The 22,284-nt window shown below is 41.5% G+C and overlaps 1 protein-coding gene across 2 annotated transcripts; it reads right to left on the bottom strand.

The window, feature by feature from the left end:
• Positions 1-4,452: 4,452 nt before the first annotated feature.
• On the bottom strand, positions 4,453-21,558 carry TTC1 (tetratricopeptide repeat domain 1). Of its 2 annotated transcripts, XM_089682865.1 has the most exons (8): positions 21,290-21,558; positions 21,105-21,259; positions 18,673-18,733; positions 17,812-17,924; positions 11,945-11,981; positions 10,456-10,604; positions 8,849-8,903; positions 4,453-4,996 (listed from the first exon to the last, which is right to left on the bottom strand). In XM_089682865.1, the coding sequence occupies exons 1-8, from the start codon at positions 21,519-21,521 to the stop codon at positions 4,866-4,868; spliced, it is 933 nt and encodes a 310-aa protein (XP_089538991.1). In that variant the 5' UTR covers positions 21,522-21,558; the 3' UTR covers positions 4,453-4,865. The 2 variants fall into 2 exon arrangements, with proteins under 2 accessions (XP_089538991.1, XP_089538990.1); XM_089682864.1 differs by having other exon boundaries at positions 21,105-21,558.
• Positions 21,559-22,284: the final 726 nt, after the last annotated feature.

The raw sequence follows: 22,284 nt of genomic DNA, 5'->3' as shown, positions 1-22,284 counted from the left end.
TTTGGCAATATAGTGTATCAGGAATAGGAAATGTTGGGTTTACACCACTTGCTGATCACCTCACCGGGAAAACACATCATTACTTTGATGTTTAATACTGGGTTATGGCTGCAGCTAGGTGCCATAACCTCAGTATTATTTTTTTCCCTCAGGTGCCAGACTTTCTGTTAAAAGTGACCTGAGAGGCAGATTCATCACCAGATCACTTTTAGTAGCGGTGGGAGGGGTCCCCCACCCCCACAACTTCCCAGCCTTACCTGACTGATCGGTGAGCCTGGGAATAGAGATGAGTGAAGGAAAGATGGCCTTCAATCATCTTTATGGCCTAGGGCAGGTGTTAAACTGGCAGCCCTCCATCTGTTGCAAAACTACAAGTCCCATCATGCCTCTGGGAGTGATGCTTGTAACTGTCAATCTTGCAATGCCTCATGGGACTTGTAATTTGGCAGGAGCTGGAGGGCCGCCAGTTTGACACCCGTGACCTAGGGGGACCAGAGCAATGTCATTTCCGGTTCTGGCACCATGTCAACAATGCCTTTTTTTTTTCTTTTAAGCAAAAGATCCTTTTTTTTTTAATCTCTTGCTTTTAAAAGGTAGGAGTAGAATTGTGGAGTCTTATAAACCCCAGATTTCTCCATGAAGAGGACCTGTCATGCTGTATTGTTATCACAAGGGATGTTTACATTTGTTGTGATAGCGATAAAAGTGATCAACAGAAAAATTTAAAGGGGCAGTGTAAATATAAAGTGAATAACATTTTTTTTAAAGTGCCCTTGTCCCCCTGTGCTCACGCGAAGTGGTGAATGCATACATAGGTCACGCCCACATATAAACGGTGTTTGCACCACACGTCAGGTATCACTGCAAATGTCAGAGCGAAAGCAATAATTCTAGCACTAGACCTCCTCTGTAATTCTAAACTGGTAACCTATACACATTTTTAAACCATTGCCTATGGAGAATTTTAAGTACCTTAGTTTGGCACCATTCCACGAGCATGTGCAATTTCAGAGCATGACATGTTAGGTATCTATTGACTCGGCCTAACATCATCTTTCCTATTTTACAAAAAAATTTGGGTATATATTGTTTTTTCTAAAATCATTAAAAAGTGTATTATTTTTTCCCCAAAAAATTGCATATGAAAAACCGTTGCGCAAAAACCATGTGACATAAAACATTGCAATGACCGCCATTTTATTCTCTAGGGCCTCTGCTAAAATATATAATGTTTGGGGGTTCTAAGTAACTTTTTAGGAAAAATTACTGATCTTTATTTGTAAACAAAGAATGTCAGAAAAAGGCCTGGTCCTTAAATGGTTATCCACTTGAACTCCAGAAAGATTTACCCCCTTCATGACCAGGCCATTTTTTGCTATTCAGCACTGCACTACTTTAAAAAAGGAGAAGTATAGCCAAAGCTATTTTAGCTATACATCTCCTATGGATCACATGAGTGCAGTTTGGCTGAAGGGCTGAAGCCTGCTGCAGGCTGACATCACAGAGCCGATCCAGACTCTGAAAAGATCCTGACTACATTGTCGGGATCCACCCAGAGCCCTGGACTGGCACCTGGCTCAGCCTCTCTGTTATCTCCCGAGAGCCTGAGCCAGCCCCTCCCGCCTTCTCTACAGCCCTGCGTTCCAGTGAGCGCTGGAGGGGCAGAGAAGAGAGTTGGAGACTGACATTTACCACTGTGCTCAGAGCGGAGGGGGAGAACTGAGCGATTGCAGCTTTTGATCGCTCAGTTCTCTGTACAGAGCCAGTGGGGGACAGGTGAAGCATCGGATCAATGCTACATCCACCTGGGTGAGTATAAGGGTTTTTTGTTTTTTTAAAAACATACTTTTCTTTCAACTGGCAAATGCTTGGCTAGGCAACAAAATTACCCAAATGAAATATATATCACTGTTTTCTAAAAATTAGAGGCTTCCTTTTGGTGATGGAACAATACCAAAAAAAATTTGAAAAAAAAAAAAACCCAGGTTTTTCTTAGTTTCTGTTATAAAATTCTGCAAACAAGTAATCTTTCATCATAAATTTAGAAAAATTAAAAAGAACACCTGCGCTTATGAGATCTATGGGGCAGATAGGGCAGTGGGATATGTCCCCTTCTGCTGCTTGTAATAGCAATCAAGCAGCTTGTTAGCTGCTCCGATTGCTATTACAAGAAAGTCGACGGTCAGCTACAAATAATAGTACCAGGATGATGTCTGCACCTCCAGGCATCATCCTGGTACAGCCTCATGAAGACCAGCGACGCACCAGGTATGTGACGGTCGATAAGTGGTTAATCAAGCGTATAGCCGCTGTTGCAAATAACCAAGCGTTGTGACCAAAAAAGAAAAAAAAAATTAACAGCGTATGTGTTTTCACTTGACCTGCAATTTTACATGTCATGAGAATGTTGCAGATCGCTGAAATATCGCACTAGTGTGAACCAAGGCTTAAAATTATACAAAATTGTGAATAAAAATAATGATTGCAAAAGCCTGAGTGAGCCCAAAATCAGAATTTGTATTCCATATTCCAGCTTTACCTGTGCACCACAAGATATTGGGGGAGATTTACTAAAACTAAACTTCAGCTCATTTAATTAATCTTTGGCAATTAAACCGGGAAGCTGATTAGTTTCTATACAGAGCTGCACCAGATTTTGCACTCTCCAGCCTTAGTAAACAACCCCCACAATGTGCTCCACTCTCAGCACCAACTGGTGAGTGCGGTATATGTTGATACATTTAGGCAAAAATGTATTTTGCTACTTTTCTTTGGTAAAAATAACCCAAATCAGTGTATATTATTTATGCAGGCCATAGACGGGGAGAAAACCGGCCGGAAATTCGTCCAATAAAAATAATCGGCCGATTTTCGGATCGTTAGTAGCTGAATTGGTCGGCCGGTTTTCTTGATTTTGACACATTTTTTTAATCGTTCATGTTGAGAAAAAAAAACGGCCGATTTTGCCCATTGGCTGATTTTCATGGCAATGATGGGCAAATAGGACGATCTTTTTCCCGATTAAAAAAATGCGCATGAGTCGTGACCAAAGAAAAAGAACATCTGTATCTATTTGTATCCATACAAATAGATACAATGTTTGCAACCGCAATACTTAGAAATGTCAAATCTATTAGCGGTGTCCCTGCAGAGAGCTCCACTATGATATTTGACATTGAAAAGTTTAAGGGTTGCAACATTGTATCTATTTGTATCTGAATAGAAACCTCTGTATCCAAAATGGATACAATGTTGCAACTTTTTCTTCCTATTATTCATATTCTATTTCTTCCGCTTTTAAATGACAAATATAGCAGAGCTCTCTGCAGGGACACCGCTTTTATATTAATTGACGGCCGTAGACAGGACGAAAATCAGCTGACATTATTTTACCAATGGTGGTAGCGTCGGCTGATTGAACGACCGATTTTTCGGTTTTCTAAAAAAAAAAAAAAAATGGTTGTTTTTCTCCCCGTCTATGGCCTGCATTAGTCTGTGTGAAAGTTATAGGTTCCACAATCTATACACTCACTAGTCAGTTATTAGTCCCACCTGTTCAATTGCTTGGTAACACAAATTGCTAATCAAAGCAATATATTTTCACCAGTGCAGTAAAGCATCATTATATGACTGATGTAGCAGTGATCAGGGATACTGACTGGAGATTTGCATGTAAAAATAAATGTTTTATTCAATTTTTTGTTAATTTTTTTTTTTTTTTTTTACACATACTGGTCTTTAGGGTAGTTCAGTGTCACCATAGAGACACTGTGCTACTCTGGGTGGTGATCAGGGATTTTTTTCTTTTCTTCACACTGTGATTGCTTAGAACGGTGAGGATCACTGTTACAAGCAATTGTTGGAACTGTCACAAATGCTTTCATTCATGACTCATTGTTTACTATTGTAATGCTGTGATTGGCCACTTGTCATGACAAGGTACAGGGTGCTGTGATTGGACCAGGTACCATGTAATAGCTGTGAGCCAACCACAGATCACAAAAGAAAGCAGAATAAAAAAGAAAGCAATTCATGACAGTTTTGTTTACATGTTATCATGTGATCGCTATAATTGGTCCACCAAACAAAGAAGTCACAGGATCGCACAGCTACACACCCCAAGGGAAGCCGCTTCCCAGCTGCTGACTGTCGGCAAGTAGTTAAGTAAAAATCAGTATGGCATGAACAGAGCCCATACTTTCATAAATATGTCAACAACTGTAGTTCCCATACTTCTGTCCCAAAAGGTTTGCTTCAAATTATACGGTATGTAAAAAAAAAACCTCTAACAGACATCACTTTAAAAAAGCCTGGGTGAACAAGACTGCTTGTTACAGGCAGCACATTTCCTGTTTTTACACATTTAAAAGTCTGGAACACAAAATATTAATTTCACTGGGAATGCGCAGTCCAGGGCCGCCTGTATATAAATATTAGACTCTCTCAGTGATGTCATATTGCCGCCATTTAATTCTTTTTTTCAAAGTAAATGAGTAAAACATGTTTCCATCTTTCACAGCACTTCATCAGGGCAGTAAAGGTAAGTAAAATTCATAGACAGCAGTCAGAACAGTTTTTATGTAAATGAGAAAAAAAAAAAACATTTTGAAAAAAAAAAAAAAAAGGAAGGATGCACAAGGAAAAAAACAAAAAAAAAAAAAAAACACTAAAAATATATTAAATATCTCTTAAATTGCAGCCTCCTCTTTAGACAGGTTGGTAAATGTATGATGACTGCCTATAACAGAGTTCACCACGAACTAATGCATTTATATATTTGTTACTATTCTCTGAAGCAGCTGACCATTGAAGACTGAAGTCTGTCCTCACAAGTAACAATGGCATTGTGGCAGTTTGTATGCATGTCATCTGTTGTTTTGATTCTGAACAAAGTTGACAGAATATGATCCAGTTTCTGCATCCTGATTGACTTGGAAGTTGTTTGTTGACAACCCAAAAGGCTTCAAAACCAGATCCCCCAAACTCTTCAGTTTACCTGAGGGATATAAAAAACATTGTTTAGTCTATAACACACAAAGTAAACCTGTCAACATGGGGTTGAAACAAAATGGAAAGCAGCCTGTAAGGGCTCATGTACATACTGCAAGCAGTATTGTATGCTATGGGCCCATGCACACTGCTCTGTTTTGTCCAGATCATTTAGGTATAGACCAAAACAGAAATATCTGTGTTCACAGCCACACATTTGGCCATATTTGTACACTGTAAGCATATACTTATTTGTGCAAATGTTTACATGTGTCCAGCGTACATGGACCCTACTTTGTTGCCGATATTGCTCACAGCCAATATGTAAATATCAACAATATGGAGCCGGCGGTGCCACCACCAATGATTACACACTGCTGATGTGTACATCTTCCCTTGTAAACTAGTCATTTATGTGTGGGCAGTGCATGCACAGAATGACCTTGGTCTTCAGTCATTCATATCTAAAAGGTGGAGGTCACTCTGCCCATGCATGGCTCATTTTGGGGAAGATGTAGACATTAGTAATATGCCTATACTTTGTTGCCATTTACATGGTGGCCCTGAGTGGCAGTAGCAGCCAATAGGGTCAATTGATTCTGTATGTTTACAAATGATAGTACAAATGTTGCAATGGCATTGACAGATTTCCTACATAAACACCCTATGTGTGAAATGCTATATATTAACACTTCCCTTTACTCTTTTGTTAAAACTCATCAGCGTTGGTGATCCATGGGGACAGCGGGTATCTAACACTTCCAGTTGTGTTGAACACCTAACTCTGAACAGCTCCTCTCACTACAGGACCTGTGATGGAGTTTTAACATACAGGCCACCATAAAGATTATTATACAGTATTATGCAGCTTAGTGTTCTACAAACTGCCTTTAGTTTAGTTTGACCCCCAAAGTGACAGCACCACTTTAAAGCAACTCTGTTGCTAAAATCAAAGTGCCAATAGAAGAGTTCCCTATGAAGAAAATAATTTGCTGTACTGTTGAATGCCGCTGAAAAGAAATCAATGAATGAAGCCTGTTTAGAAACCAACACTTTTAAGAGTGTCAGTTTCTGGTTCCCACCATAGTGATCACTGGTTCTTCCCACTGACCATCACAGAGGTGCAAGCGCACCTCCGTGTGTGATTAAATCATTATGCCATTGCTGTGCAGAACAATGGCATAGTAAAGTCACCACGCATTGCGCTGCGTGTGCACACAAGGTACCTTCCTGACATACACTGTCCTAGTTCAAACGTGTTCTTATCCTCAATGCTGGGCAAGCACCATGAAAACGTGAATGCTATGTTTTTAATAGGTACTATGATGTTTCCTTCCTTCCTTGCCATATTAATATTGGTTTATGTACACAGTTGGAGATGATCAAATGGAAATAAGGATAGAATGGAGCTAAAAGTGACATATGGGAAGGAACACAAGGGTGGTGTGACCTGCCTATTATACTTGGGGGTCAATACCACTTCTTCATTTAATCCCCAAAAAAGGGCTGGAGTGTTTGAAGCAGAGGTTATCACAAGGTGAAAATTTGGATTTGAGAAGGAAGATATTTGACAGATTGGAATACTTCATCTCTTTTTGAAGATTAGTTATACGTAGATTTCTATGTCATCATCCGTGTACAAACTGCATGAGAATCTGACAAAGAACATCACTTTATATGAAAGAATTTATTTATAGGCTAAAATATTTGTGTTTATATGCACTTTTTAAAAGGAAGGGGACACACTCAGCATCCCAGTCTTAGTCCATAGGGTTCAGTATTGAGGTGGCTCATCCTTTGCAGATTGAACAGATTCAACTCTTCTGGGAAGGCCGTCCACAAGGTATAGGAGTGTGTCTATGAGAATGTTTGACCATACATCCAGAAGTGCATTTGTGAGGTCAGGCCCTTATGTCGGATGATAAGGCGTGGCTCGCAGTCTCTGCTCTAATTTATCCCAAAAGTGTTCTATTGGGTTGGTAAGGAACACCTTATGAGTTCCCTTCACTGGAACTAAGGGGCCAAGCCCAACTCCTGAAAAACAGCCCCGGCACCCTAATCCCCCCTCCACCAAACTTTACACTTGGCACAATGCAGTCAGGCTAGTACCGTTCTCCTGGCGTCCATCAGATTGGCAGACAGAGAAGCATGATTAGTCACTCCAGAGAACACGTCTCCACTGCTCTAGAGTCCAGTGGCAGCGTGCTTTACACCACTGCATCCGACGCTTTGCAATGCACTTGGTGATGTAAGGCTTGGATGCAGCTGCTCGGCCATGGAAACCCATTCCATGAAGCTCTCTATGCACTGTTGTGCTAATCTGAAGGCCACATAAAGTTTGGAGGTCTTTAGCTATTGACTCTGCAGACAGTTAGCGACTTCTGCACATTGTATGCCTCAGCATGCACTGACGCCACTTCATAGCTGAGCTGCTGCTGGTCCCAGTTGTTTACACTTTGTTATAATACTACTAACAGTTGATCGTGGAATATTTAATAGCAAGGAAATTTCACAACTTATTGCACAGGTGACAACCTATCACAGTACCACGCTTGAATTCACTTAGCTCTGGAGAGCGACCCATTCTTTCACAAATGTTTGTAGAAGTAGTCTGCATGCCTAGGTGCTTGATTTTATACACCTGTGGCCATGGAGGTGATAGGACACCTCTCAAAATCATTGGATTCCGGAGTTTCAAATACTTTTGGCATATATGTGCAATTTTTGAAGGATTTTTTACATACAGAAATTTGTATGTACTATTCAACACTTTATTGATTAAGGGAACGTTATATATGCGAGTAAGGAGAGCACTGTATGTTTTGAGTGTACAGTGCATATAGGTTGTGTAGGGCTTTTAGCGCTGCTCAGAGCTGTTGGATGAAAGTTTCCCCCACCAGTCTTAGGATGTGTAAACAGGCATCTACCCACTGATCCAGAAGTGTAAGGCATGCAGAAGTGAGATACCACTCAACCGACTCAGTGCTAGAGGTGTTTGTGATGGTATATGGCCTCGGGCAGCACTGCTCTGGCCACCCCCCCTGACATGTTTTGCCCTGCCTACTACGGGCTTGGTCACAGAGTACTATGGGCATGTGTCACAAGCTAGACATGTATCAGAGCTTCTCCACTAGTGGAATGTAAAGCCTAGGGGAGGATTTTTAATAGATTTTCAAAGCAGTAAATTTAGAGCAAAAATGTAAACTATATACTAAACAAATTGATAAGTAATTCTTATTTATATAGCATTTTAGAGGGTACATAAAATTAACTGCATTGGCCCTTGCCCCCAAACCAGCTCTTCAGTAGGACCTTGCACTGCAATTGCTTTAAAATCCCTCTGTAAATAATATTCAACTTCAGCTTTAAGACAAACTACAGGCAGATATAAAAACACCAATTCACCAACAGCACCTGCATTTGTCTTCTTAGCAGCTTCCTGTCATCCCCAGCATAAAAGCATAATTCCGCTAAGAGAGAGGGACAGCACAAGCTCTGTGGCAGTGCCATATGTTCTGTGGTAAACTTGATGACAGAGCAGAGACAACTTCATAAATGTGCATCTTCTGTACTAACCAGTCAGCAAGCTGGGGGTGTTTATGGGATATGATAGAATATTGAAGTTGCAGTAAAAGTCCAGACCAGGCTAATCTGTCTGGATCACAAATCTTGCTACAGAGAAGAACATATCCTTTGGCAGGTAAAGCAAGAAGCTCCCAAAAGAAAAAGGGGGAAACACAATGGGATATATTTGGTAATCACAGGCCGATGAGAAAGTAATTTAAAACGTGAATCCATATTTTGGCTGTAAGATACTTAGAACCCACAGTTTGTGAAAGAGGAAAACCTGGTTACTTACTGATCATTTCTTCTTTCATTTTCTCATTCCTCTCATCAATCTGTTTAGGTAAGCGCTGAAACATACACAAAATAAAGTTATTTGTGTAAGATTTTTTTCTTACTCGTTGCTAAAACTATCATGCAAGTATATAATTTATTAAAAGCGGTAGAAACCGCCCAAAGGAAAAAAAAGAAAAAAGAAAAATAAAAGGCCCCCTGTAGGATTAAAGGAGAAGTACAGCTAAAGCTCTTTTGGCTGTACTGTGGATCACAGGAGTGCAGTTCGTTCTGTACTGTGGATCACAGGAGTGCAGTTCGTTCTGCACTCCTGTGACCAGTTTTCAGCTGACGGCGGGCTGAAGCCCGCCGTCAGCTGATATCACTCAGCCGGTCCAGGCTGGGGAAAGATCCAGACTTTAAACTCGGGATCCACCCCAGGGTCTGGAGCAGCATCTGCCTCAGTTTCTCAGGAATCCGCTGAGAGCCTGAGCCAGCCGCTCCCTCCTCCTCCACAGCACAGCACTCCAGTGAGCGCTGGGGGGTGGGGGTGGTATCAGAGCAGACAGTGGTGACTGACAATCACCACTCTCTGCTCAGAGCGACTGTGAGAACTCAGCGATCATGTGATCACGGAGTTCTCACTGATGGGGGACAGATGCATCATTGGACCAATGCTGCATCTACCTAGGTAAGTATAATTTGGAGACAAAAAAACAAACCCCATACTTCTCTTTTAAGTCATAATGTACTAGTATGCACCACCTTCCAATGAAGTGCTGTCACGGCTCCCCGGTGCTTCTATCTTCACTAGGTCTTCCTTCCAGGTTCGCAGACTCTGACTGTATGAAGGGCCAGGGTCGTGATGACATCATGGTCCCGACACAGAGCTCTAAAGGTATGGCACAGGTATGCCATCCCTTCAGAGCGCATGTGCCAGTGATGTCACCGGTTGCATCCTGTGTGAATATCTCCTAAACAGTGCAAGTTTAGGAGATATTTACTTTATTAAAAGGTAAGCCTTGTTATAGCCTTACTTCTAGGTACAATTTAAAGTGGGATTTGTTTCTATTTTAAAGTGTATTTCTGGGCAAAATAACACAATTAACATTCAGTACATTTCTGCAATACATTTACATTTCAACAAGCTTTACAGTGTTAGAGGAAGAATGTCCTGATGGTGTGTCATCAGGGGGTCAACTGCAAGAACCTAGAAGAGACATCTGGCTCTTGATGATGTCAAAGAAGATGGTGGCAAGGGTTCTGGTGTGCAGTGCAAACCAATGGATCACACAAGATCAATGCTGGATTTGCGATTACATTTATTACAGACAACCCAATATATAAAAAAAAAAAAGTGTAGATGGGATGGAAAAAAAAAATAAAATAGGGGAGGTTCATTTCCTCCTAAGTTAACAATGATGCAAGCTTCCAGAATACCTTAGATACTTTCTTCAGTCTTTAAACAATTCTGCTGAAAAAACAATTATACCTTTCATGTGCTGATCAACATTTTCCCTGCTGGGATACACACAAGAGGAACTGGACATCATGAATTGGGTTCACTGTTAGTTTTAGTTGGTCTCACATAAATTTATTACAGCTAAAAGGCCTTTTAAAGTATATTACCATGCATGCTTCCCTGGCTTGGCGACATGATGTATCTAGATTCAGAACAGATTTGTAATCAGCTAAGGCCTCGTCAAGTTTTTCAGTCTTCTCATATAATTCAGCTCTCCTCAGTAAGGCGCGGACATAGTCAGGATTTAGCTCAATTGCTGTAATCAAAAATATAGACAAATGAACCCTCCTTTGATGACATATATATTAATCCCAGACACACCGATGTAACTTATAAGCACAGGATTATACACCAATGTATGGAAAGGCTTTGGGCACCATTGGTCAAATTTCATGATCTGTTCATTTTATAAGGGATAACAAAGCTGATCTAGCATTGAATATATTTTTCATGCTAAATTGTGCTACCACAAACATCCTGTTTATATGTAATCAGTTTAGGTCCTGCCTATGCAGGCTAGCAGACTTTGGAAGATGGTTGTTTACCTTATTGAATAATAGGAAAATATCCCTAGTATGTGGCAAAATTCATTAAAACTATATTGGATTCTACTTCTGTGTCTTCTTGGAGAGTAAACTGCCTGTGGATCTTTCAGATCAATTTAGAATGCTGGCATATTCTTTACACAGACTGGGTCTCTATGGGGATGGTTCTTGCATGAACTGACATATGAAATAGAACATAGGTATTGTGTGTTTATTACATCTAACAGAAATCATAGTTCTACCATCGACAAAGGCTCATTTTTATGACAGATGCCATCTTTGTTAAGGAAACACCCAGTGTTAGCATCTACTTCCTATGTTTAAGATTCCTGGGGCTCCATATGACATTTTACCCCAACATTTCACATTCCTGATATGTGCCTTTTATATCATGTACTTGTGTTAAAAAGGATCCTGTTTTCTTTGCATTGCTTCCTTTGTGTGTAATACCTGGTGACCCACCAGTCCCAGTGCTTTCTTTTTTCAAACTGACCATGCTAAACATGGGAGCACAGCCATCCTGGCATGGTCAGTTCATTGGCTGTCCTAGGAGCACAGCCTGTCTGTCCTTCAATGGCCAAGACTTATTCCCACATGCCTCCCTGCACAGCTGTTCACTGGGAAGATCTGTGTACGGCTTTCTTTTTGCTGCCTGCTGACACCCCCCTTGCAGTCTCCAACCCCAGCTCTTTAAGCCCCTTATGCAACTAAGGATGTAGGTCATGTGGTCACTTATAGGGGGAAAAAAAAGGTATTTATTATTTTTTTAATATGTGTACACAAATGTTTTACCTTGCAAGTCAATTTTAAACTGAACTGGTAAAGGTTTACATATACAATACTTTACACAGTATTGTACTAACACACCTTCTTGCAGGCCCCACAAGGTGCTACACATCAGCCATATTGTAACATTGGACACATTTCAGGCCAAGTCAAAATGACTTTACATTAATTTCACATGGGAAATCTACAGAGGATGTCAACTGATGCCCTAACTTCTACATACAAATGTAGAATGAGATTAAGTAAAATCAGAAAACAAACATACCTTTGGTACAGTCGGTTAGAGCAAGGTCTTTTTTGTCCTGTAAAAGCAGATGATGAAAATACACATAAGTTGTAATGCTTATGGCAATACATGAGGCAATAAGCAGATCTCTCACTCAGGAAAATGGGTAAAGAGGTTCATCCTATCTTGTTCATATTCTGTGCAGCCGAGGCTTGCTACAATCTTTATTTGCAGCTCAGATGAAGGGCAAAATCAACACATGCATGCCAAAGAACTAGAAGTGAAAGTAGTTGGAAAAAGCCCCAATTAGGATAGTGTAGCAGAGGCACTTAAACATTAGTTGCCTAGGATGTGGAATTTATTCAGTGATAAAACTCAGTGTTACACCTGACCGTGTGATTCGATAGCGAGACTGACTAAACAGAATTCTTTCCCATATACAATTCAATTCTGTATTTACTGGTTTGTTTGGAGATCATTTAAATAATATATAAACCAAACATTTTATATTCCTGATATGTGTCTGCTGTACTATGTACTTGTATGAAAAACTATCCAGTTCTCTTTGTAATGCTTCCTTTCTGCGAAAGGCATCATCCTGGTGTCAAAATGTTCTGCTGCCGATTCCCTGTAACGCTGAACAGTCACTCAATCACTTCTACGGGTAGCGGAAGGGTGTCCCACTACCTCTACCTTTCCCAGAATCTCCTGTCTGATCGCAGAGCTCAGGACTGATGCGACCGGCAGCACTACACAGAGGCAGAGGAACTCCCTGTGACCCCCAGAACCATAAGCGACGAGGAGTTTGTCACTTCCAGCTCTTTGTTTACTTGGCCATTGGCGGCCAGGTAAACAGCTGATCAGACCGTTCTGTGTCTGATCGCCTGGATTGAAGACCAGAGGAGAGATTTGGGTCTAATAGATCCCAAATCTCTCCATAAAGAGCTAATGGAAAAAGGAAAGTGTTCTGCAGATGTGTGACTTCCAAGACTTTTCACTTTTCCATTAGATGTCTACAGCTGGGACAAGCTCTGTCCTTGTCTGCACTACAAGCGGTTGCTGCACAGGAGGACCTGGTGGAGCGGTACCTGTCAATTTGGCTAGGGTCACTCTCCATAAAGAGGACCTGTCACAGCCTATGTTTTAACAAGGGATGTTGCTCATCTCTTGTGGAAGCAATAAAGTTGCTAAAAAAATTAAAAGAGAATGTGTAAAAAAAAAAAAAAAAAAAAAGTTTCAAATAAACTATATAATAAAAATTAAATGCGCATATATGCAAATGTAAATTGATCTGCAAGTCCCACACGCATATGTAAATGATGGTTGCACCACACTTGTAAGGTATCGATGCAAACATCAGAGGGAGAGCAATAATTTTAGCTCCAGACGTCCTGTGTATCTCTAGACTCGTAACCTGTAAAGGCTTTTAATGCATTGCCTATGGAGATTTTTAGGTACTGTAGTTTCTGTAGTTTGGTGCCATTCCACAGGCGTATGCAATTTTAAAGCATGACATGTTAGGTATCGTAATGCGTTTGAAAAAAAAAGATGTGCAAATACCTTGTGACATAAAACAAAAAAAGAAAAAAAAAAAAAAAAAAGCAACATCCACCATTTTAGGACCACTGATATGTATGTGTGTGTATATATACAGTGAGGAACAGAAGTATTCGAACACCCTGCGATTTTGCAAGTTCTCCCACTTAGAAATCATGGAGGGGTCTGAAATTCACATTGTAGGTGCATTCCCACTCTGAGAGATGGAATTTAAAAAAAAAAAAAATATCAGGAAATCACATTGTATGATTTTTAAAGAATTTATTTGTCTTGCACTGCTGAACAGAAGTATTTGAACACCTGAGAAAATCAGTGTTAATATTTGGTACAGAAGCCTTTGTTTGCAATTACAGAGGTCAAACGTTTCCTGTAGTTCTTGACCAGGTCTGCACTGCAACAGGGATTTTGGCCCACTCCTCCACACAGATCTCCTCTAGATCTGTCAGGTTTCGGGGCTGTCGCTGAGCAACACGGAGTTTCAGCTCCCTCCAAAGATGTTCTATTGGATTTAGGTCTGGAGACTCGCTAGGCCACTCCAGAACCTTGATATGCTTCTTACGGAGCCACTCCTTGGTTATCCTGGCTGTGTGCTTCGGGTCGTTGTCATGTTGGAAGACCCAGCCATGACCCATCTTCAATGCTCTGACTGAGGGAAGGAGATTGTTGCTCAAAATCTCACAATAAATGGCCCCATTCATCCTCTCCTTAATACAGTGCAGTCGTCCTGTCCCCTTCGCAGAAAAGCACCCCCAAAGCATGATGTTACCCCACCCCCGCTTCACAGTAGGGATGCCGTTCTTGGGATGCAACTCATCCTTCTTTTTCCTCCAAACACAACGAGTGAAGTTTAGACCAAAAAGTTCTACTTTGGTCTCATCTGACCACATGATTTCTCCCATGCCTCCTCTAGATCATCCAGATGGTCATTGACAAACTTCAGACGGGCCTGGACATGTGATGACTTGAGCAAGGGAACCTTCCGTGCAATGCATGATTTGAAACCATGACGGCGTAGTGTTCTACCAACAGTGACCTTTGAAACTGTGGTCCCAGCTCTCTTTATGTCATTGACCAGCTCCTCCCTTGTAGTTCTGGGCTGATTCCTCACCTTTCTTATCATCAGTGATACCCCACGAGGTGAGATCTTGCATGGAGCCCCAGTCCAAAGGAGACTGACAGTCGTCTTTAGCCTCTTCCATTTTCTAACAATTGCTCCAACAGTTGATCTATTTTCACGAAGCTGCTTGGCAATTGCCCCGTAGCCCTTTCCAGCCTTGTGGAGGTCCACAATTTTGTCTCTGATGTCTTTTGACAGCTCTTTGGTCTTGCCCATAGTAGTAGTTGGCGTCTGACTGACTGTGGGGTGGACAGGTGTCTTTAAAGAGCTCAGACAGGTGCTACTAAGTTAGATTAATGAGTGGAGTAGAGGTGGACTTTTTAATGACACAGTAACAGGTCTTTGAGAGCCAGAATTCTTGCTGTTTCTTAGATGTTCAAATACTTATATTCAGCAGTGCAAGACAAATAAATTCTTTAAAAATCATACAATGTGATTTTCTGAATTATTTTTTTAATTCTATCTCTCAGAGTGGGAATGCACCTACAATGTGAATTTCAGACCCCTCCATGATTTCTAAGTGGGAGAACTTGCAAAATCGCAGGGTGTTCAAATACCTCTGTTCCTCACTGTGTGTACGTACACACACACACACACACACACACACACACACACACACACACACACACAATCACATTTTTGTAAATATTTTATTTTATCTTTTCATGTGACAACACTGAAGAAATTACACTTTGCTACAATGTGACGTAGTGAGTGTACAGCTTGTATAACAGTGTCAATTTTCTGTCCCCTCAAAATAACTCAACACACAGCCATTAATGTCTAAACTGCTGGCAACAAAAGTGAGTCCACCCCAAGAGAAAATGTCCAAATTGGGCTCAAAGTGTCAATATTTTGTGTGGCCACCATTATTTTCCAGCACTGCCTTAACCCTCTTGGGCATGGAATTCACCAGAGCTTCACAGGTTGCCACTGGAGTCCTCTTCCACTTGGTGGATGATAGAGACCTTGTGCTCCTCCACCTTCCATTTAAAGATGCCCCACAGATGATCAATAGGGTTTAGGTCTGGAGACATGCTTGGCTAGTCCATCACCTTTACCCTCAGCTTCTTTAGCAAGGCAGTGGTCGTCCTGGAGGGGTGTTTGGGGTCATTATGTTGGAATACTGCCCTGCGGCCCACTCTTCAAAGGGAGGGGATCATGCTCTGTTTCAGTATGTCACAGTACATGTTGGCATTCATGGTTCTCTCAATGAACTGTAGCTCCCCAGTGACGGCAGCACTCATGCAGCCCCAGACCATCACACTCCCACCACCATGCTTGACTGTAGGCAAGACACACTTGTCTTTGTACTCCTCACCTGGTTGCCACCACACACGCTTGACACCATCTGCACCAAATCAGTTTATCTTAGTCTCATCAGACCACAGGACATGGTTCCAGTAATCCATGTCCTCAGTCTGCTTGTCTTCAGCAAACGGTTTGTGAGCTTTCTTATGCATCATCTTTAGAAGAGGCTTCCTTCTGGGACGACAGCCATGCACACCACTTTGATGCGGTGTATGATCTGAGCACTGAGAGGCTGACCCCCCACCCCTTCAAACTCTGCAGCAATGCTGGCAGCACTCATACGTCTATTTCCCAACGACAACCTCTGGATATGACGCTGAGCACGTGTTCTGAGTAGAACCACTCCTAGATTGTAAGCTCCAAGGAACAGGGCCCTCAAATCCCTCTTGTATTGAACTGTATTGTTGCTGTATTGTCTCCCGTTATATTGTAAAGCACTGAGCAAACTGTTGGCGCTATATAAATCCTGTATATTAATAATGTTGAACATCCAGTGACCAGTATGAGAGAGTGAGAGCGATAACACCAAATTTAATACAACTGCTCACATCTAAGACCTTGTAACACTAACGAGTCACATGATGACACCGGGGCAGAAAAATGGCTAATTGGGCCCAATTTAGACATTTTCACTTAAGGGTGTACTCACTTTTGTTGCCAGCGGTTTAGACATTAATGGCTGTGTGCTGAGTTATTTTGAGGGGACAGAAAATTTACACTGTTATACAAGCTGTAGACTCACTACTTTACATTGTAACAAAGTGTCATTTCTTCAGTGTTGTCACATGAAAAGATAGAATAAAATGTTTAGGGGTTCTATGAAATTTTCTAGAAAAAAAATACAGATTTTTAAATGTAGGAGAGAAATGTCAGAATTGGCCCAGTGGAGAAAATGAAAAAATTAGAAAAAAAAAAAATTAAAAAAAAAAAAATCAGGCTATAGGTACACTTTAACATTTCTAAAATGCTAGACGGCAATTATTCACTTTTCAAGTTCAGGAACATAATAAAGCAAATTTGTGCCAATTGCTTGTGAGCATGAACCAGTAAGTGACAGTCATCTGCGGTTTAAACGGAGCAATTTTGGCAGCTCTCTGCAAACAAAGCAGCGGGGAATGAGGAAAAGATAAGTATATGCTGCTTCAATGACCTGAGTATTTACTTTGTCCTGCAGATCTGATTGACTTTACACATGCGATTCATAACTAGATAACTAGCTTATCAGTGATCTACTAGTCAAAAGGAGTTAGTGGAAATGTTTTATTTGGGATGAGGGGGGGAATCTTCCCTGCTGGGTCTCCTCAGAGCCACCAGATAGGGTCCTGTACAACTGTTTTACAGTGCTGTAAAGAGAACTATCAGTTACTGCTCACGAAATATATTGTGCTTCCTGCCCATCCACTTCTGACCTCTCTTTCACTCACAGAACTCCAACTATTATCTCACAATACATTGCATTCTATGAATAGGCAGGGGGGGGATCCTTTCATTCAACTGCTCTGCCTTCATTCATATGTATTGTGAGGCAATAATAGTGGGAAATCTGTGAAATGTAAAAAGGACAGAAGGGGGCCGCCAGCACCACAACTTTTCTCAGTAGCAGCAGTTGCTTCACAGTGCCGGAAGACAGCTATTCAGGACAGTGTGACGGCTCTGTGGAGGCACAGCAGAGAAGGTTTTTACCAGAAGCAGCTGCCTGCAAGTAATAGGGTATGCAGCATTACAAATAACTAATGTGTTTAGTGCTGTATTCCAAAAAGAAAGAAAATATTACTAAACCTCAGCTTTAACTTGATACAGGTTCCTGAAAAGAAAGCTTCCACTTTTTTCCCAATGTATTTGTTCTGAAACAAGTAATTGTACTTCTGTACACCTGCTCATTCCCAACACTGCAGAAAACAGCAGCTAGGCATTTCTTTACCTGTTTCAGTCTAGCAGCTGCTCGGTTGGAAAAAAGAATAGATCGGTCTTTCTTGTAAAAGGCTGGACATTTCTGTAGAGCTTGAGAATAGACGTTTTCAGCTTCAACGTAATCTGAGCCAAAGCAAAACAAAACATTTCATCACATAAAACTTTTACAGATGAGGAAATCAGTTTCTCTCACTTAAGCATCTGGGAGGAGCCATAGGCCCCTTTCACATGGTTTTTCCATCAGTCACTGCCAGTGCAATGTATCTCTTATGGGGCGCTAGATGTAAGCAGACATGCCACCTATATATAAACCAGGTTTGTCAGACCAAATGGAAGAAGTTTTCAACCCAGTCCACTTTTAATCCTGACTGAATGTGTGTGTATATAGGAAGATGCACATGTACTAACATTCAACCACCCATAGGGATTATATGGGTCTGTTTTTTTTTTCATCACAAGATGGAGGAAAAATCTGAACGGACATAATGTCAAATATATGACATTTGTTTTTGTCCTGCTCCAGCTCTGCAGGGTATCTGTCCATGTATCCCCTTCTGAGACAGCATAATGGGTGATGGTGTCAAAGAAGCCACAAAGAGCAGACAAGAAGTGGGAGAAATAATCAAAGGATTGATTCTTTCAGCTGTGTGTGCAAATTTAAGCTTGAGCTAATGAGCACTGTAAATAGGCTATTAAAAATGTGCCTAGAGCTCTTACTGCTGACTGGAGATGTAAAATACCTAAATAATAATACTAAATAAGAAGGCACGCCTGTACTTCTCAGTGTTTATCCAAGAGATTTTATGGTACCTTTGTCCCACCATGCCACAACCTGATTACAGCTGGTTTCATAAACTGAAGTTATGCTTACCTGCTTTCTTAAACAGCTCATTTCCTTCTTCTTTTAAACGAGTGCTCTCCTTTCTTCTGTCCTTTGAAAAATGACAATGACTGGTTTATACCCATGTCCCAACATCACAACCCCCCCCCCCCCCCTGCAAAACAAGCAACAAACACTTATTAATGATGTTCACCATAACCATCTCCAAACAAGTTACTATTGTTATTCTGGTGCAGTGAGGCACTTTGCTGGTGGTATGCTACAACAGAATACACTGCAATAACGCCATAGAAATGTTGTATAGTGTATATATAGCCATTACCATTCCCTGACAGCTATTCAAATAGAATTCCAAAGCCCTTAATTAAAAGGAACATTGACTTCTTAACATTGTAGCTTGAAACTTAACAGCTACAATGAAAACGCCATCTTAATCAAAAAGTATTGTGGTAGCAAAAGCAATTCCATATGTGTGAAAAACTAATTGGCTTGCCTATCACTTACCCAACTGTCACTACCAATCTACTGCCTATGTCGTGCAAGTCAACATTTTCAGTTGATCCACAGATACAGGCAGCTAAATATAGGTGCAGATATCAATTCTCCATGTGAAGATTGAGCTTGGTTCTGCCTTCTCTTATATATGGCCTTTTAATGTGGTGGGCAACCTTACTGACCCATAGCCAGCTACTAGATTTCACAGCCACCTAACCATTTTGTCACTCACCTGGATTGCCACCTGTCCTCCCACTTCAGCCCAGTGTCAGCTTTCTCTGATCAATCAACCCTGTCTCTCTCTATCATTACATTTCAGTAAACCACATTATTCACAAATCACCCATTCCTCTATCAGAGAGGTCATTCAGGAAATAATCCAAAGAAAGTATTGCCTCATTCTGGTCTGCCCACAACAAGCAATAAATTCACTGTTTGATTTCCTAAGGCAGTATTTGAGAGATTAGCTTGTCAACAGAGCTCATGCACTTTAAAGTAAACCTGTTGCCAGACTATGAGCATTCAAATATTTTGATAATCTACAAATCAGAATCAAACAAACATTTTCATAATCAACGTAAATCAGTTTGAAAACAAACCTTCATAATCTCTGCAGCTGCCAGCACTTTACAGCAATTCATCTTGAAAGTCCAAATTGTTCCTCAGCAGCTCAGTCCACCTACTACCCTCTCCCAGCACTGATACTGAAGCTCAGCTCCTTCCTCCCAGCAATAATATATTAGCACAGCTTCCGCCTTCTAGTACTGACTGAGCTCCCAAAAATGACTTGGCAGCTCAGCTACAGATGTCAGAGAAGGCATCTTTTGAAGTTCATTTACTGCTTGTTAAAGCGATATTAATTTTTTATTTTTTCAATGACAAACATGTCATACTTACCTGCTCTGTGCAATGGTTTCCTATTGGCGCACTGGTGTGTGCTTGTTCCTGTGCCCTGCTCTATGACACATAGAGCCACGGCTCAACTTGCCCCCTGCTCTCATTGGCTCACTGGCTGTGATTGACAGCAGCGTTAACCAATGGCTCCAACTGCTGTGTCTTAGCCAATGAGGAGAGACACACCTGGGACAACTCCCTTGCACATCGTTGGATGGAGAAGGGCTCAGATAAGTATAAATTGGGCTGAAAGAGGGGGAACAGCACACAAAAAGTTTTTTTACCTAAGGTAAAAAAAAAAAAAAAAACCCTTCAGCATCCGCAACCAATTTAAAGTGGTAGTAAAGTCTGTTTTCTTACTTGTACCTACAGATCTCCTAAACATGTACCGTTTCTGAGATATTTACTTGTAAAGCAGCACAAGTGCATGAGTCCTGAAGGAACAGTATACCCGTGCTGTTCCTTCACAGCTGTATACCGTTAAAAGTGACTCCTGCGTGGGAGTGACATTGTCGCAGCTTGGCCATTCCAGCCGCCGGAGCCCGTGAACCCAGGAGAAGGACTGCGTGAACATGGAAGCCCTGTCAGCAGTGACAGAGCACCACCTTGAGGGCTTCGTTTTAATGGAAGTTTCACATAATGTGCTAGTATGCAATGCATACTAGCACATTATGAAATTGCCTTGCAGGGGAAAAGTGTTTTTTTTTTTTTTTTTTTAAATACAAGGTTTACTACCCCTTTAAGAATGTTAATATCTGAATGTGAATTGCCTGGCCACAGGTTCACTTTAAAGTTACCATACATGGGAGAATCTGCCATGAGGCAGCCATGGTCACTGCCGGATTACCTTTATTCATCTCTATAAACAATACACAGGATGAAGAAATTTTACCCCACTGACTGCTAACAGCGCCTGTCAGTCACAGTATGGTGCTATGATACCAGGCGCTCCATACATAAGGACTACAGCTTAAAAAAAAAAAAAACATAATCCCCATCAGTGTGTGCAAGCTTTACTTTCACCATTATTTGTTTCACACATATCTCCTCCTCCTCCTCCTCCCAGTATTCACCTCTCTCTCATCCTCACTCATGTCCTTCTCCATTTCCTGCAGGACCTCCTCCTCCATCTCTATATCTCCCATCTCAGTCTCCTTTACAGGATCAGGACTTCCCTCCTCCTCCTCCCTGGTGACAGGCTCAGCTTCTCCCTTCTCAGCCATGACAGGCTCAGCTTCTCCCTTCTCAGCCATGACAGGCTCGGGATCTTCCTCCTCCCTGGTGAAAAGCTCAGGTTTCCTCTTGTCAGGCTCAGGACCTCTCTTCTCCAAGAGAACAGGCTTCTCTACAGCGCACTCTTCCGCCTCCAGCACTGTGAACTCTTCCTCCGACTCTCCGTTCACTCTCTCCGGCTCCTCCGCGCAGTCATGGAAGTCTTCTTCCTCCACTTCCTCTCCTGTACCAGAGCGCTGGCTTTGCGGCTTCTCCATACTCCTCAGCCGGCGACAGATTCTGAGTCCAAAACGTCACTTCCGTCGCCAATTGATGAAAAGCAGGGCCTTCGCCCTCATTGGTCAATAAGATTCTCATTTGGAGAGACCCGTAGGGATTGAATACAGCAAACTTTATTGCACCAGGTGGCGGTCAGAGTGCCGTAGTGATTGAATACAGCAAACTTTATTGCACCAGGTGGCGGTCAGGGTGCCGTAGTGATTGAATACAGCAAACTTTATTGCACCAGGTGGCGGTCAGGGTGCCGTAGTGATTGAATACAGCAAACTTTATTGCACCAGGTGGCGGTCAGGGTGCCAACTGTTTTGCCTATGTAGTGCTGAGCTCAGGTGGGAGGACCCGTGCTGTTTTTAGTTTGGCTATCCCAGTGCTGAAGTATGCAGGGAGTAATGTAGGGAGCGCATAGTACTGCCATAGATAGCAACAATGGCTGATAAAGAGGGGTATGAACGGCTGTGCCTAGAACTTGTGGGGAGTAAACTAATGAACAGTAAAATGTTACTTGTATAAATAAAGTGTAGCGCTATAAACGCACAATCTGTATAAAGATATTGATGCGGTAATCAATATAAATTATGTTCTTAATAGTGTAATCAAAAGGTATATAAAAAGAATAAAGTGCAAAACGGTGCAGCAGTGCAAATAAGTGAATCAATCAATGTCCATATATTACTATAGATCAATCAGAAAATCTCAGTCGATAATAGTCCTCAAATCAATTGCAATGTATCTAAGTGCAAA

The sequence above is a fragment of the Staurois parvus genome, unplaced genomic scaffold (genome assembly GCF_062004578.1).
Source record: "Staurois parvus isolate SC_StPar_1 unplaced genomic scaffold, SC_StPar_1.0 ptg000298l, whole genome shotgun sequence".
Lineage (NCBI taxonomy): Eukaryota > Metazoa > Chordata > Amphibia > Anura > Ranidae > Staurois > Staurois parvus.
The sequence above is the reverse complement of the archived record's forward strand: the minus strand, read 5'-3'. Positions and strand labels throughout refer to the sequence as shown.